The 16,211-nt window shown below is 40.1% G+C and overlaps 1 protein-coding gene across 1 annotated transcript in view; it reads right to left on the bottom strand.

Moving 5' to 3' along the window:
• Positions 1-3,074: 3,074 nt before the first annotated feature.
• Positions 3,075-16,211, bottom strand: part of LOC138698734 (uncharacterized) — a 51,009-nt gene continuing 37,872 nt past the window's right edge. The window contains exons 18-23 of the mRNA XM_069824958.1: positions 13,560-13,685; positions 10,519-10,679; positions 8,054-8,505; positions 6,751-6,909; positions 4,785-4,938; positions 3,075-3,429 (exon numbers count right to left, since the gene is read on the bottom strand). Coding sequence (XP_069681059.1) covers positions 4,795-4,938; positions 6,751-6,909; positions 8,054-8,505; positions 10,519-10,679; positions 13,560-13,685 — 1,042 coding nt within the window. The 3' untranslated portion in view covers positions 3,075-3,429; positions 4,785-4,794. The remainder of the gene's footprint in view (positions 3,430-4,784; positions 4,939-6,750; positions 6,910-8,053; positions 8,506-10,518; positions 10,680-13,559; positions 13,686-16,211) is intronic.

Genomic DNA, 16,211 nt, shown 5'->3' with positions numbered 1-16,211 from the left:
GCACACTTAAATGCCATCGACCTGGCCCGGGATCGAACCTGCAACCTTGGGCATAGGAGGCCAGCGCTATACCAACTCGTCAACCAGGTCGACCCTACTGAACATCTGGCCGGAGTGCAACTAGAAGGCTGTGGACTGTGGCTTCTAAGGCTTCACTATTTTCCATCAAGCCAGACCTTCGTCCTCCATTATTCAACAGCATGTAACAAACGTTGAAGCAAATTAAAGTGGACACTCAATGTGCGGCTAAGTCCTGGGTTCTTTCTGTCATACTGAAATGCATCTCAAATGTTCCACGTCACCTGAAAAAAGAGCTACTGCTGTGACAGCACATTGTCTGTCGTGGAGGGCCCACACTGTACAAAACTTAACCCTCGTGTAGTGTATGAGCGAAAAGTATGTATAAAGACTTTCGGAATATGTATGATAAAAACTTTCTTGTGTTAAATTTTAACGTACCTTCTTAACATGTTTCGACCTATTTTGGGTCATCTTCAGAACTGGTCGTTGTTGGTCTTGGCGCCTCTTGTTTCTTGTGTGGGTGCGTTCGTAGTGTAGAGTCAAAGAGTGTATGTGTTTTGAAATTGAGTTGTGTGTTGAGAATATCGTTGGGGTGTGTTTTCGTGTGTCTGTATATTTCATATTGTTCTAGTGTGTTGAGTTTCTGGCTTTTTGGTTGGATGTGCAGTATTTCCATGTCTGTGTTGATGTCTCTGTAGGTGTGGTTGGCTCTACACTACGAACGCACCCTCACAGGAAACAAGACGCGCCAAAACCAACAACGATCAGTTCTGAAGATGATCCAAAATAGGTCGAAACATGTTAACAAGGTACGTTAAAATTTAACATAAGAAAGTTTTTATCATACATATTCCGAAGTGATACAGTGTTAAAAGTTATGTAATCAAGATATATAAAGACTTTCGGCCTTGAAGTAAGTCTCCAGAGTCCACTGTCTGAATTAGGCGGGAGGAAAGAAAAAAAACAATACTGTGAGCACGTGGTCAAGATTTCGTTCTAAACGAATCTCTGTTGCGAAAGGAGACAAGCCATGCAAGCACAGATTGGACAAGCTACTCTATGAATGTAGAGCTGTGAAGAAATAGCATTTCTACAGTGGTCGCATTTCTCCACAGAGAATTACTGATTTCAACGACCTCTCAGGACTTTTTGGTGCACTGTGCATAGGAAGTGAAGTGTGGACGCCCGTGGCCCAAAACGAAGAGCTGAGCTCCGCAAACTAGGGTAGCCGTGCACGGAATGGCAGGCTCGAAGTCATTAGCTCTTATCGATCGGTATCGACCTAATTGATGCCCACTTCCAATTCGTGCATCTCACTCCCTTCTCCACACACTGGAACAAAACCTTTATTTTGGCGTAGGCCTCCGTCTGTGAACTCGGGTGAAGATGCGGGCTGTATTTCGGGTTAGGCGAATCGTAAGCAAAACCGCTATAAAGACTTACAACGATGATACTGTAATGTTATTATAGAGCAGACCTGCAGCTCCTCAGAGCGACTGCCTTCTTACCCTTTTCTACCAGTGTGGTCATGGCGCTCAGCTACATCAACATTCATCCTCGCGGCGGCAGGTACACAATACGCGTACTGCAGTTCGAAGAGAACTGAAACATGGCAAAATCTAAACCCGTGAAGACATACTACTTCCAAAGGAAATGGGTATATCATTATTTTGTTGTTGAAGAATACGAAAGAATTGTTTGTTTACTGTGTCCCATCCAATTTCAATATTAAATGATATTTAAACAAAGTCCAAATTAAGAATTATACAGTAGAATAGACAAACTTCCGGGCAAGTTCATTATTACGAACTGTATATTGATTACTTACCTATAGCTTTTAAGGAACCCGGAGGTTCATTGCCGCCCTCACATAAGCCCGCCATCGGTCCCTATCCAGAGCAAGATTAATCCAGTCTCTACCATCATACCCCACCTCCCTCAAATCCATTTTAATATTATCTTCCCATCTACGTCTCGGCCTCCCCAAAGGTCTTTTTCCCTTAGGCCTCCCAACTAACACTCTATATGCATTTCTGGTTTCGCCCATACGTGCTACATGCCCTGCCCATCTCAAACGTCTGGATTTTATGTTCCTAATTATGTCAGGTGAAGAATACAATGCGTGCAGTTCTGTGTTGTGTAACTTTCTCCATTCTCCTGTAACTTCATCCCTCTTAACCTCAAATATTTTCCTAAGCACCTTATTCTCAAACACCCTTAACCTATGTTCCTCTCTCAAAGTGAGAGTCCAAGTTTCACAACCATACAGAACAACCGGTAATATAACTGTTTTATAAATTCTAACGTTCAGATTTTTGGACAGCAGACTGGATGATAAGAGCTTCTCAACCGAATAATAACACGCATTTCCATATTTATTCTGTGTTTAATTTCCTCCCGAGTATAATTTATATTTGTTACTGTTGCTCCAAGATATTTGAATTTTTCCACATTTTCAAAGGATAAATCTCCAATTTTTATATTTCCGTTTCGTACAATATTCTGGTCACGAGACATAATCATATGCTTTGTCTTTTCGGTATTTACTTCCAAACTTATCTCTTGTATACTGATTCATTTATTTATTTATTTATTTATTTATTTATTTATTTATTTATTTATTTATAATGAATAGTGACATTTATATTAACTTTGAAGGTTCATTACTTAAATGCTACAAATTTATGTTTCCGTAGATGATGAAAGGAGGAAAGTTTTTGAAAATCTAAAGCAGGCTAGGTGCAAAGAAACCTCAAAGAAACTACCGACAGAAAATCTAGCATAAACGTAAACCTTGAAAAGACATAACGCATTATAAATACTTCATTACAATGTTTTTTTTTAAATTAGTGCCGCCAGTGATAGATTTTCCCACATGCAAAGAATGACAAAAACTCTACGTAGAAGTCAATCATCCCCAATAAAAGTAGAGTGAGGCTGACGTCATATTTCCCCTACTTACCGGGTCTGCAGGCAAGGGGTCCGTAACCGTAGTGCGGTCCCAAGGCAGCTGGCTGACGTAACATATTGCTGTTGATGTCAAAGCGATCCAGTTCATGAAATGAGAATTTGCTTTATTCAAACAAGGAATTAATTTCATATATATAATTTTTAGGAAGAAATACACGTTTTGAAGATGGCGCACAACGTAACAAGAAATGGCCAAAATCTCGCCAAGAGGCGAGAGCAGATGAAAAGAACCGAACAGGTACAAATCACCAGCACTGGGCGAACAAGCTGGGCGCCCGCAATGGCAATTCACAAATTTTATTGATCACCCTGTGGCTCGATCAGACATGAGCCTGTACAGCAGAATTAAGAGTAGCAGCCGCTCATCATCTCTATATTTGCTTGCTCGTGGTTGACAAGCCACTGCAGCGTTGAGCCGGTCCACCACGTCCAAGTGATCTGCAAGGAAAGACGACACCATCCTGAACTTGAGTGAAAGCACTTATTAATACAAGATGTAGAGTAGGTTGCAGACAGATGGACGTGCTCTGTGATTCAACAAGCTGATTGCAAAATATATTGTATTAGCAATTTCAAAAATATGATCGTGCCAAAAATACACGTTTATGAAGTGCGTCACAAAATCTCGCTCTGTCCGTTTTTAAAACTTTTCCTCGATTCTGTAGAAAGCACTTGCTAACCTTATACCTTTGCCCTGGTCAGACATCCTATGCAGCACCTGGCCTGTTTTTTATGGATCCATTCATTACGTATTCATTTCAAGATTCTTCTTTGTTAATAAAATCATAGTGTTCATTTATTTCAATTACTCCTGAATATCTGCGATGCAGGGCAACTCAATATACAGGGTGATCAGTAATTAGGAACACAAAAGTCGTACATATTATGCAACACAAACAGGAACTGCGCTGGAAAATCAGAACAAAGACAATACGCAAGTGTCCACAGCACAGTCGAGCGTTTGAAGACATCTGGCGTATTCCGGATCCTCAGCAGCTGTTGCCGGATTGCGTGATTTGAGAGCACATGCGTGAACCACAATGAAAAGTCACAGGTGTCAGTCGGCGAACGTGCCGGCCATGGAACAGGTCTGCTACGTCCAATCCATCTGCCGAGATATGTACCCCCCCCCCGTTTGTGCCATTCGACTATCTCTCACACCAGTTTCTTGAGTAGCATGATGCTGTTTGACGACTACAACAGGTCCCCACAGCACCGCCAAGCAATGTTGCCATATGTTTGTAACGAAAGCAGTTCCAGCTATATGAAATAATGCGTTTGTTTTGCAATGTACAGGGTGTCCATAAAGTCCTACATCATAGTGAAATCAGAGAAAATCATGCGTTTCTTTATTTCAGCTCGATGATGCTGTTAGCAGATTGTGTTACTCTGTGGACATGAGGAACGGTCGCAAGGGCAGGTGGCTGAGGAATTCAACACAAAACATCCTGACAAAAATGTGCAAGAAAGCACTGTAGACAAGTTTAAAACAACTGGGTCGGTCGCTGATATGCAACGAACCGGACGTCGTTCCATACATACCAACAAACAAACGCATGATGTAATATTTTCTCTGATTTCCCTATGATGCAGGACTTTTTGGACACCCTATAGAATGCTGTGTATATAATTACAGTCACCCCACAGACAGGCCTTCGATCCTCTAAGTACATCTGTGTTAGGAAGCGCCCCTACATATCCCTTTTTCACCGATTTTATTTCCCGTTATTCTTGTTTCATTACGGGGGAAAAAAGGATGACAGATACTTCAGTTTCCAGGCGTGTGGACTGACCTGCGTCACGTCACAGGGGGGCTCCGCGCGGCTCCACCAGCAGCTCGTTCACGGCGCAGTGGTCCGGCTGGCTCACGCAGAACAGCACGGCGCGCGCCACGTCTGCCGCCTCCAGCACGCGCATCTTGTGCACCATCTGGTAGCGATCCTGGGCCTGCAACGCGTCACTGCCACTCAACACTAAACATCATTGTAATCATCCTTCCCGTGGTGCAATCTGTTTTAACAAACGAGGTTCTGGGAACCAAGTCACGTGTTCCAACAGAAACGCCATGTCAGCATGTTGATTCATCATGGCGCCCCCTAGTGGTGAAGAGGGGAGTATGTCAGAATCCTATGGAGGTGCTGCCCTCCAAACAGTTTGGGGGTTTGCGTGTAGGTCATGTAAATATGGTCCCTACATTGTTCGTACATTACAACACTGTGGATTATCTGGTAATGAAGCTGCTGACCAGGAGGTAATGTCTTTATTGCCAAGAACTGAACATTAGTTAACGACAGCAACATAGTGATTCACGACCAAATTGCTATTTTACCGAAACTAAATCCAGAGACCATTACACTCTATGTTTTATACAGAAGGAAGCTTAGGGAAACCTTGCCAATCAGCAACAAGAGGGGATGGGGTGTGCTACTTATCACCAGGCTTCGAGACTTTGGACCCGATACAATAAGTTTACTGTGCATGCACTATAGGTTGTTGACTCGCTGCAGAGATGTGTTGAGGTAACAACGTTGCTATTTAGAGTAGAGTACGGTAGTATGGGGAAACACACACATATGTACATTCTGAAAGTAAATATACATTACGCAATGACAATGTCAAAAGAATGTGAAAAGCATTTATTGTCCTGTCTTTTATAAGCATTTGTGTTTAATTATAAACAGTGTTAATGGTGGAAATAAGCATGTAGCAATCTTAATTTTTTCATTTATCCTATTGGTCGTAATTTACGAAGTGCAGTTACAGTACCGAATTGCTACAAGATACATTCTCAGTGTCTCAAACGTAAATCCTTTTCGGTTATCTGCCAAAGTTTGTACTGTAGAAAGCTGCGTTCTACGTCGCATGACGTGATAGGAGCAAAACGAAAAAACCTAACATCATTGCAGTCTCTAAGAGACAGTCCTTTATTCTCGGGTGACTCCATGTCCACTAATTTGCTGTTTATGTTACACAATGTTCCATATCCGTTATTTTTACATAAAATTGATTTCCACTTCCGGTTTACACGTTCAGTAACCGGTGTACTTGATGTCTCATTAATTCTCTGTGTCATTTCCTCAATTAATTTGAGGGCTTCCGGCATCTCTTGCTCTGACTTTTCTAACCGTGTAATAGTTTCAGACACAGTTTGTATGAAACCAAATTATTCGTCAGAACCTTCAAATCCAGAGCGTTTTCCTTTGCGTATTTGTTGGCATTCATTCTACAGTACCCCCACCCACTGTACACTTTACCACTATACTCAGTACGCCGTTATGCGGATTTCACACTGAACTGCTCTATTGGGTCCGAAGTCTCGAAGCCTGCTTATTACCTATAGCTGTTTGACAGGATGTTCCTACAATACGTTAACGTTCTTTGTTATCCCCCTTAGTCTAGGCCCGCTTGTAACCATTTACAATTACTTTTCATTCAACGAGGCAACACAGGGATTTTCTCCTGTTGTCTGCGACATCCTAGCAATTCTCCATGATATAACAAGAGTGGTGTGCGGTGCACTGTGCATAGTCTCTAAATCTCGGCACAAGCGACGTCCATGAGCCACGATCGTAAAGTCGGGGGGAACAGGGTTCTGGCATTACACAAATATATTACATGCCTACGTTCAGTTGAGTTGAGGGACGGGCCCAGGGGATACAATTAATTTATATAGACTGACATCAAGTGTCCATTGTGTATACGTATTTGCTTTACTTAACATTGACCATGTTGTGTACGCTTCATAGCAGACCAACTGACCTCTCGATCCGTGGAATGCTGGAAGAGCTCTGTGCGCACGTCGCCCGGCTGCACGCACGTGACACGCACGCCGTGCTCGGCCACCTCGTGCCGCAGCGCCTGGGACAGCCCCTCCACGAAGAACTTGGTGCCGCAGTACACGGCCAGGCCGGGGAAGCCCTGCGGCACAGCACGGAGAAATCAGAGTCTCGTTATGATTCACCCACGACCTGTGTCCTCACTGCCTGTCCGACAGAGTAGCGCACTGGGCTAATCTGTACGGTAATGCAACCAGGCCTATATCCCATACTCAACACTCATTTCCACTCTAGCATGTTAATCCATACACTATCATCGTACATAATGCGATATATAGAAGCGACATTAGCGCTAGACGACATGAGTGGTTTATAACGAAGTTACAAGCATATCCCTTCCTAGAGTCATTCAGCAATAGGGTCTACTGTCATTCTAAACCTCGCAGGCTAACTGAATCTGTGACAATTCACCCACACATAATGGTACATTATGCAACGAGCCTATAATGGTAGTAATTAAGACGCGAGTACGTTTGTTTATGAAACGAGCGCAAGCAAGTTTCATAATTTTCATACGAGCGTCTTAATTACCATTATAGGCAAGTTTCATACGATTTTTTATGCTCGACCATATTTCTAACTTGAAATTATTCAGAAGTATTCATTTTATTCGTATCTAACTGAAGAGCGGAAGTGACCTTGTACATAGCTCGTAAATTGTGAGATGTACGCAGACGCGACAGTATTGATTTTTTCCAAGGAACAATAATGTCATTGACCTTGATATAATCTGAGAATAACGTGAATTAATGTTGATATAACCTGGAAATTGATTTAGAATTGAAAAACGAGATGACAAATTAAATTTATTTGAATATTATTTACAATTAACGCTAATTATTATAGTAACAGAACATAACCTTCTGCGCCAGTATTGGATTTCCAGCCTCCGTGACGTTTCCCTCGTTGTCTTTCGATTGCATATCCGAGAATAATCGAAAACCTGAGCTTTAATGAATAGGTGTACTTTAATGACATGCATTAAAGGGCTGCTACCAGGTGTATAATTACTACATTTCGGCATGGTCGAGCATAAAAATACTTATAACTAGCGGCAGATAATCCTTCAATAAGAAGGCGCTCTTTCGTATCCGTGCAGTTTGGCATTAGGCCCACGTCGTCAAAGCTTGGGCTCAAACAACAAAGAAGAGAGTGACTGAATCTGTAACTGAAGTATAATTTATCTCGGTAATCCAGATGTCGTTATATCGCATTCCATCGCTCACCTTGCGGCCGCCGTCGGAGGAGATGTTGACGATGTGTCCGCGCTTGCGCGCCACCATCCCGCCCAGCACGGCCGCCACGCAGTTCAGCACGCCGAGCACGTTCACGTCCACCATGCGGCGCCACTGCTGCGTGTGCAGGTGGTGCGTCATGGTGTAGAACAGCACGCCGGCGCAGTTGACGAGCACGTCCACGGGGCCCAGCTGCGCGCACACGCGTCGCACGCACTCACGCACCTGCCGCTCGTCGCAGACGTCCGCCTCCAGGGCGAGGGCGGCGCCGCCCCGCCGCTCGATCAGCGCCTGCAGGGCGCGCAGCCTGTCCGCGCGGCGCGCAACGAGTGCCACTCGAGCCCCGGCCAGGGCCAGGTGCTCCGCGATGGCGGCGCCGATGCCCGACGACGCCCCCGTCACGAGCACCACCCTGCCGGCCAGAGAGCCCTGCGCCGGAGACCCTGCGCAGTGACGTCATCACCTTCAGCTGTGCGTCGACCGGTTTTATAAGAGTGCCGTTCTAAGTCAAGATGGCTGACGACTGGATCTAACAGTTATTTCTTTGTTACAGGAAATTATAATAATGTATTTAGGTAGCCCAGGGATGTACAAGAAATAGCGCCCCAATGGCCTGGTTTCAGCATATCGTCCTTAATTTTATGAAACCTCCTATGTTACAGTACACAACATAATTTGTCAGGAAGAAGAAAAAATTAATTAAAAATAAATGGGCCATAAGAATATCAAGTAATTTGGTAAAAAACGTTAGTCAACATGACGAACATAAATGACTTCATCCAGGATCAGTGGAGGCCTACTGATAATTAATTAATTGTTTCTTGCTCATGAAAAATTATTTTCTTACTGTCACATAGGAGATGTCATAAAAACGTCGACATATTGCGGTACAAATAGAAGCGAGCAAAAGACAAGGGTGAACAAAATGTACATTATGAAGTCGAGATGCAATAACTCTTTTATGACTTTGTTTACACACTTTTAATAAATACAATACAATTATTTCACAGCAGAATATATTATATATTTTGAATATATAGATCTATTTATAATATATAGATCTCTTGGATATGGAACAACAAGTTTTGATGGAGAAATCATTGCAATAAGTGAAAGTCTCAGGAATCTTCTATGCCACATCAATAAATTTAAGAATGCAGTTATATTGTCAGCCTCCAAAGCAGCTATTCTATCAATAGTCTCTAAACACACACCTTCATCTCAAACAGCAGAAATAACTAAAATGCTCTCTCAATTAATATCACTCAATAAAAGAATTGTATTCCAATGGATACCATCCCATTGTGGAATCCTGGGAAACGAGAATGCGGATGCTTTAGCAAAGAAGGGCAGCACTGCTACTTACAGACCTGTTACTAAATCTACGTATTACTCTGTGAAAAGATTTATTAAATCTACATACTTAGACTTCAACAAACAAAATTTGATAACACAATCTCAAGGGAACTCTCTGCATCATAATCCACAGTTGATTCCCGATTTACCACGAAAATCGTCTGTAGCTGCATTTAGATTGGCAACAGGCCATGACTGTTTGGCCAAACACCTGCATAGAATTGGAATATATCAGTCCCCTAACTGCCCATTGTGCAACTCAAACCAAGAAATGGATTCGGAACCCTGAAAATCTGTGCTTCAGTGGCTGGCCATGGTAATATCTTTGAAAAATATTGGAGTGCAAGAGGTCAAATGACTTTATTGTCAAACGCCTGGCATTAGAAAACAACAACAACATATTTTGAATAACTATCAAAATGTTCCTTGAACATTACAATACGGATTTAATAATTTAAATATAACAGCGTTTACTTATACAACTTTCGAAACTGCTGGAGTATTACATTGTTGACGTCATAATAGCAATACTGCTATACGACAATAAATCTTGTAAGATAAAGTTTCTTCGCTTTGCACCTCACACCTGCAATGCTGAATATTTATACCCATCTCAGATGGACTTTTTCCTTCCCTCTGTTCAACTGTCTGCAGCAACGAATTACTTCACAGCAACAAATTCACTGCGCGTGGCTTTGGCATCAACGCTACAGCATCTCTACACATTCCAATATTATCCCATTTCGGAACACTGTTTAGCAAGAGGCTTTCCAACAAGAACGTGACGGAAGGTCCAAAAACGAGACTGGACGTCTGGTCACATTCGATAAATTGACTCGCAGGTACTGAATATGAAAAAAATCTATCCAGTATTTTTTTACTTGCTTATTTAACGACGCTGTATCAACGAGATTATTTAGCGTCGATGGTGTTGGTGATAGTGAGATGATATCTCGCGAGATTCGCCATAGATTACCTGGCATTTGCCTTAGTTTGAGAAAATCTCGGAAAAAAACCCAACCAGGTAATCGGCCCAAGTGGGAATCGAACCCGCGCCAGAGCGCAGGCAAGCGCTTATCCAGAGTTAGAATATGACTCACCAGTGGGCGCCAGCTCCAAGAGGCCTGCGGACGCCAGGTGGCCCAGGAACTGGCTCATGATCTCAGCGTCCACGGGCGGGTAGGCCTCCCCCCAGGCCTGCAGGCACGCGTTCAGGTTCGCCTGCGAGAAGGTGGACACGTTCTTGAAGAAAGCGGCGTCTCTGTCAAAGCACAGCATTACTACGTCAATTCCATTCTCTTTTAACAGCAACACACTGCATTACAATAACTACTGTCTTGCATGTCGCAGCCTGCCACACTCGTACGTTAACCCCGCTATTTAAAACGTGATCAGCGAACTAACGTTCTCCGTATTCATAAACCAGTATTAACGATACGATACGCTATATGATATGATATGATATGATATGATATGATATGACATGACATGATATGATATATGATATGATATGATATGATATGATATGACATGACATGACATGATATGAGATATGATATGATATGACATGACATGACATGATATGATATATGATATGATATGATATGACATGACATGACATGATATGAGATATGATATGACATGACATGATATGATATGATATGATATATGATATGATATGATATGATATGATATGACATGATATGATATGATATGATATGATATGATATATGATATGATATATGACATGATATGATATGATATGATATGATATGATATGATATGATATATGATATGATATATGACATGATATGATATGATATGATATGATATGATATGATATGATATGATATGATGTGATATGATATGATATGATATGATATGATATGATATGATAGGATATGATATGATATGATATGATATGATATGATATGATATATGATATGATATGATATGATATGATAGGATATGATATGATATGATATGATATGATATGATATGATATGATATGATATGATATGATATGATATATGATATGATATATGACATGATATGACATGATATGATATGATATGATATGATATGATATATGATATGATATATGACATGATATGATATGATATGATATGATATGATATGATATGATATGATATGATGTGATATGATATGATATGATATGATATATATGATGATATGATATGATATGATATGATATGATATGATATGATATGATATGATATGATATGATATGATATGATATGATATGATATATGATGATATGATATGATATGATATGAATCCTGTACAAGTAACCAGTCGATAGCCGGGGCTAGTTTAGCACGCTCGTAGCGCGGGCTAGTGAAATGTCTATGAATAGCACCCTACAGTGGCGGCTCCTGCATATTTCTTAAGAGGAGGAAAGAAATTAACAGCACTAAATGACTTCTTCTTGAATGAAACATGCTACAAATTAGCCTACATGCATACATGTGAGACCAGGTTGTGTTGGGTTGGCCTTCCCTTCTGTATAGCAATAATCTGTTCTTGTAAACTGAGTTTCCTAAATTGTCCAAAATATATTATGTTTTCACTTCCATTCATTGTTGAATAATTGCACAAATTAACAATTACAAGGAAATTCACAACCTCGTAGCATTTTTCGAGCACACTACAGCATCACACGTGTTGGAAGAGACCAGCTACTAACTCGTAACCGGAACCGTTTTACGGAAATGGGAATGGAAAATAATCTGATGAAAGTGAGAACAATGCACCCACCCACGTGGTCTGTGTTGCCACATGTACATTTTACAAGTTCAGTATCACATGCTTTTGAAGAATGTCAGTTCTTGTAAAGTCATACTATCATTATTGTTCAAAGCTGCCGGTGGCCGATTAATTTTTTATGTTAAAAATAATGTAGTTTGCAGTACCTACTTTCAGTTTAAAATATATTTGTACAAAACTGACAACTTGGCTGTTGCCCTGTCTAGTAAACAATGAATAGAAGTGAATTTCAGGGGCCAACTACGTAGAACTACTTCCTCTTTGTTTTACATAAACCCGACTTTAACTTTCAAATATCCACGAAAGTTTCAAACCATGAATAGTAGCCTATATAAAGTGCAATGAATAATATTTTTGATTTATAATTAAAAGAATAAAGTTTACATGGTGTCTTTCATAGCGTTGCGTTAAAACTGTTTTTGTTGTGTCTCCTCCTAGATGTGTTATAGTCCGGTTGAATGCAGCATCGTTAGATGGCAGCGGTAGCGAGCTTGCTGCACGACCAGTCGGTTTCTATTTCCCGCCCATGACTGATTCAGAGGAGGATTTCCTCCCTCTCCATTCATTTACTTGCTTTAAAACTCTGCTTCTTTCTCTGGCCGCTAGTGCGCTGTTGTCTGTGTGTGTTAACTGCAGTAGAGGAGGAATGGATTGACTTTCCTCCACACAGACAATCTCGCATCTTTCTCACAGTTTTCTAGCAGCACATGAGCGTGCGTCGTTTAAAACTTGATCAACCGAGTTTTTCTTATAGCTGTGGACTTAAAAATTATCGAATCTTCCTCGAATTTCAAGGCATATATTTTATTTGGTATTTACTTTCAAAAGAAGTAAAATGTGAGGAGGACGTTCCTCCCTTCCCTCCCCCGAGGAACCGCCACTGGCACCCTATGACTTTAGGCACAGAAAGCTGTGTAAACATTAGAAATCTGTATACACGGTAAATAAAAAATATTATTATTATTATTATTATTATTATTATTATTATTATTATTTTATTGAGTTATTTTACGACGCTGTATCAACATCTAGGTTATTTAGCGTCTGAATGAAATGAAAGTGATAATGCCGGTAAAATGAGTTCGGGTCCAGCACCCAAAGTTACCCAGCATTTGCTCGCATTGGGTTGAGGGAAAACACTGGAAAAAACCTCAGCCAGGTAACTTGCCCCGACCGGGATTCGAACCCGGGCCACCTGGTTTCGCGGCCAGACGCGCTGACCGTTACTCCACAGGTGTGGACTATTATTATTATTATTATTATTATTATTATTATTATTATTATTATTATTATTATTATTATTATTATTTTATTATTTTTATTATTATTATTTTACATTGCTGTTGTCACGTACTTGAAGCTGTCCAGCAAGTACACCAGGCCGGCCAGGTCCGGCACCCGCCCCACATTGCTGCACCACGTGGCGTACGGCACCAGCTGCATGGGGTGCCCCCGCTCACGCATCAGCTGCCAAAGGAGTCTGCGAACAGGTGCACACTGTGACGTCACGGTAACAGCGCGTACAGCGGGTTTAATATTCAAACATGTGAGCTGCCTGATATTTGAACAAGGGTATTTCGCGAATAATAACAAATAAATAAAATAATAAAACGAAAATAACATAATGATATTACTAACAAGTAAGATAAGTAATATACGAGTATTTAAGATGTTACCACAGTCTACTATATACAGTCGCGAAGCTTGAGGTGTTTTTTTTTGCAAATCTCGTGATAAAGCGCTCCAAGCGGTTAGCAACTAGAAACAATAGACTTTCCATGGTCGACTTTGGACTGTGTCGTATTTCTATCGAGTGCTAGCTCGTTGCGTATTTCACATTGATGCTTGTGAAATGTTCGTTATTGGTTATAATGAAAATGTTAATGGCTAAAATATAATAATTGGAATAATAATATGGGACAAGGAGGAGACGTTTGTAGTGCTATAAATTGTAGCAACAGTAAGAGAAAGAGGCCAGAGTTATCCTTTTTCCGATTTCCGAAAGATTCAGAAAGGTTCCTGGGTTTCCACAAGAATGCTGTGCAGAAACAAAACTGTTAATTTGAAGTTCTTTGTGACTGTTAGAATACATTACATGTATATCCTTAAATTTCACAATGAAATGTTTCAGTCTAACCGAAAGGACATTAGATACTGGTTAAAGTTCTGTCACTTCTGTCCACAGAAATAAAGGTTAGGTCTACTTTTTTTCAAAGGATATATTTTTAATTGTAGCTATTAATTTTGTTATTATTTTTATGTGTTATTTTACTAAAGACGTATAAAAATTAAGTTTGTTTTAATGAAATTTATTGATCACGTTTTATTTTCAATTCTATTGGGATTATTATTGCTTAGGCCTACTTTTTTCTTCAAAGGATATGTTTTTTATTATAGCTGTTAATTTTGTTGTTATTTTTATTTGTCGCTTTACTAGAGACGAAGAAAAAGTCTGTTACAATAAAATTTATTGATCACGTTTTATTTCCAATTCTGGTGTGATTATTATTGCTTAACCTCATCCCACTTTAACTACGTAAGCCTACACTACAAGTACCGGTACACGTAAGTTACTCCATTAATTCATATTTCCATTATTATTGTTGTAAAGGGAAATGCAAATTAATATTTATTGGTTTCATAGTTAATTATCGCTATAATCTTGAATGAGTGAAGCGATTATAGTAAATTTCAGTTCGTTTTGCACAAACAAAAATTATATTAACTTATTTCTTGCAGGTATCTTCGAGTTTATGGTGGAATTTAATATACTTCGTTAAAATAATAAATTAACTTTATGCATTTAATATTTCAATAATGGAAGGAAGGTGTTAATTTTTCCCAAAAGAACAAGACAACGAAAGTGTAACATATTTTGTCGTCTGTTAGGAGAGAGAGCTGCGATGATGAGGCGATAGTAGCGATCCTAGTGGTGGGCAACTACCCATGTTTGCATATTTACTACATATTGAGCTTCGCGACTGTATATAGTAGACTGTGATGTTACCATGATACAATAAAACCTCTATAAAAAGGAAACCTGCACAAACGAAAAATAAATTTGGGAACGGAATAATTTCCTATGTAAAATAATATTTTAAAACGGAAAACTGTCTAACGCGAAAACGGAATCATTTTAGGCCCCATTTACGTAAAAAAAAACCTGACTAAAACGGATAATTTTAAGCATGACTGTTGCTAAATTCTATCAAACCATTTTTAATTTTGCGATAATATACTGTACGAAGCATGGCATAATTTTTTGTGCGACTGTACATGCAGTGATCTTGAAGACTTTCACTATTCTTTGTCAGGCGTTGGGGGTGAATCTTCTCTAACCATGTCACTATTCTGTGCTTATTGTCAAGGACCCGAGCAGGTTACTGATCTCCTGTAGCGTTACTTCTTCCAACCCTCTTGCATTTTCGTTCATTTATTCTCAGTTTTGTGCTACCAAGCCAATACAGTGATAAAGGACAGTGCAAGTTGAATAAAACTGTGAATAATTGTAGCGTAATGGCAATTTAGTTTCACATTTTCGTTTATTTATTCTGAGTTTTGTGTTAATATGCCAATACAGTGTTAAATAACAGTGCGAATAAAGTAAAACTGTGCGATTTAATAAGAAAGCCTAGATGACCAGTTCTATCTTGGAAGAGTGGCTTCATTCTTTCAATGGAGCAATGAAATGTGAAGGTCGTAAGGTCATACTGTTTTTAGACAATGCTATCTGTCATCCAAGGATTGATTTGTCTAACATGAAGTTAATCTATTTTCCATCACACACAACTTCAGTTAACAACCGATGGATCAGGGCGCAATTTACACTCTGAACTGATGCAGGACGGGAAGGAAATCCCACAACGTCCCCTCCAAAAAAAGTCGCGGTAATGCACTTTAAAAGAAATGTGGGGGGCAAGAAACTAGGGCGCAGAGAGAGGGAGAGAGAGGGGCTGCAATTACGTAAGTTAATAATTATGAAAATAAAATTCACTTTGAATGTAGG

Source organism: Periplaneta americana, chromosome 4, assembly GCF_040183065.1.
Source record: "Periplaneta americana isolate PAMFEO1 chromosome 4, P.americana_PAMFEO1_priV1, whole genome shotgun sequence".
Lineage (NCBI taxonomy): Eukaryota > Metazoa > Arthropoda > Insecta > Blattodea > Blattidae > Periplaneta > Periplaneta americana.
Note: the sequence above shows the minus strand (reverse complement) of the source record. Positions and strands in the feature narration are given on the sequence as shown.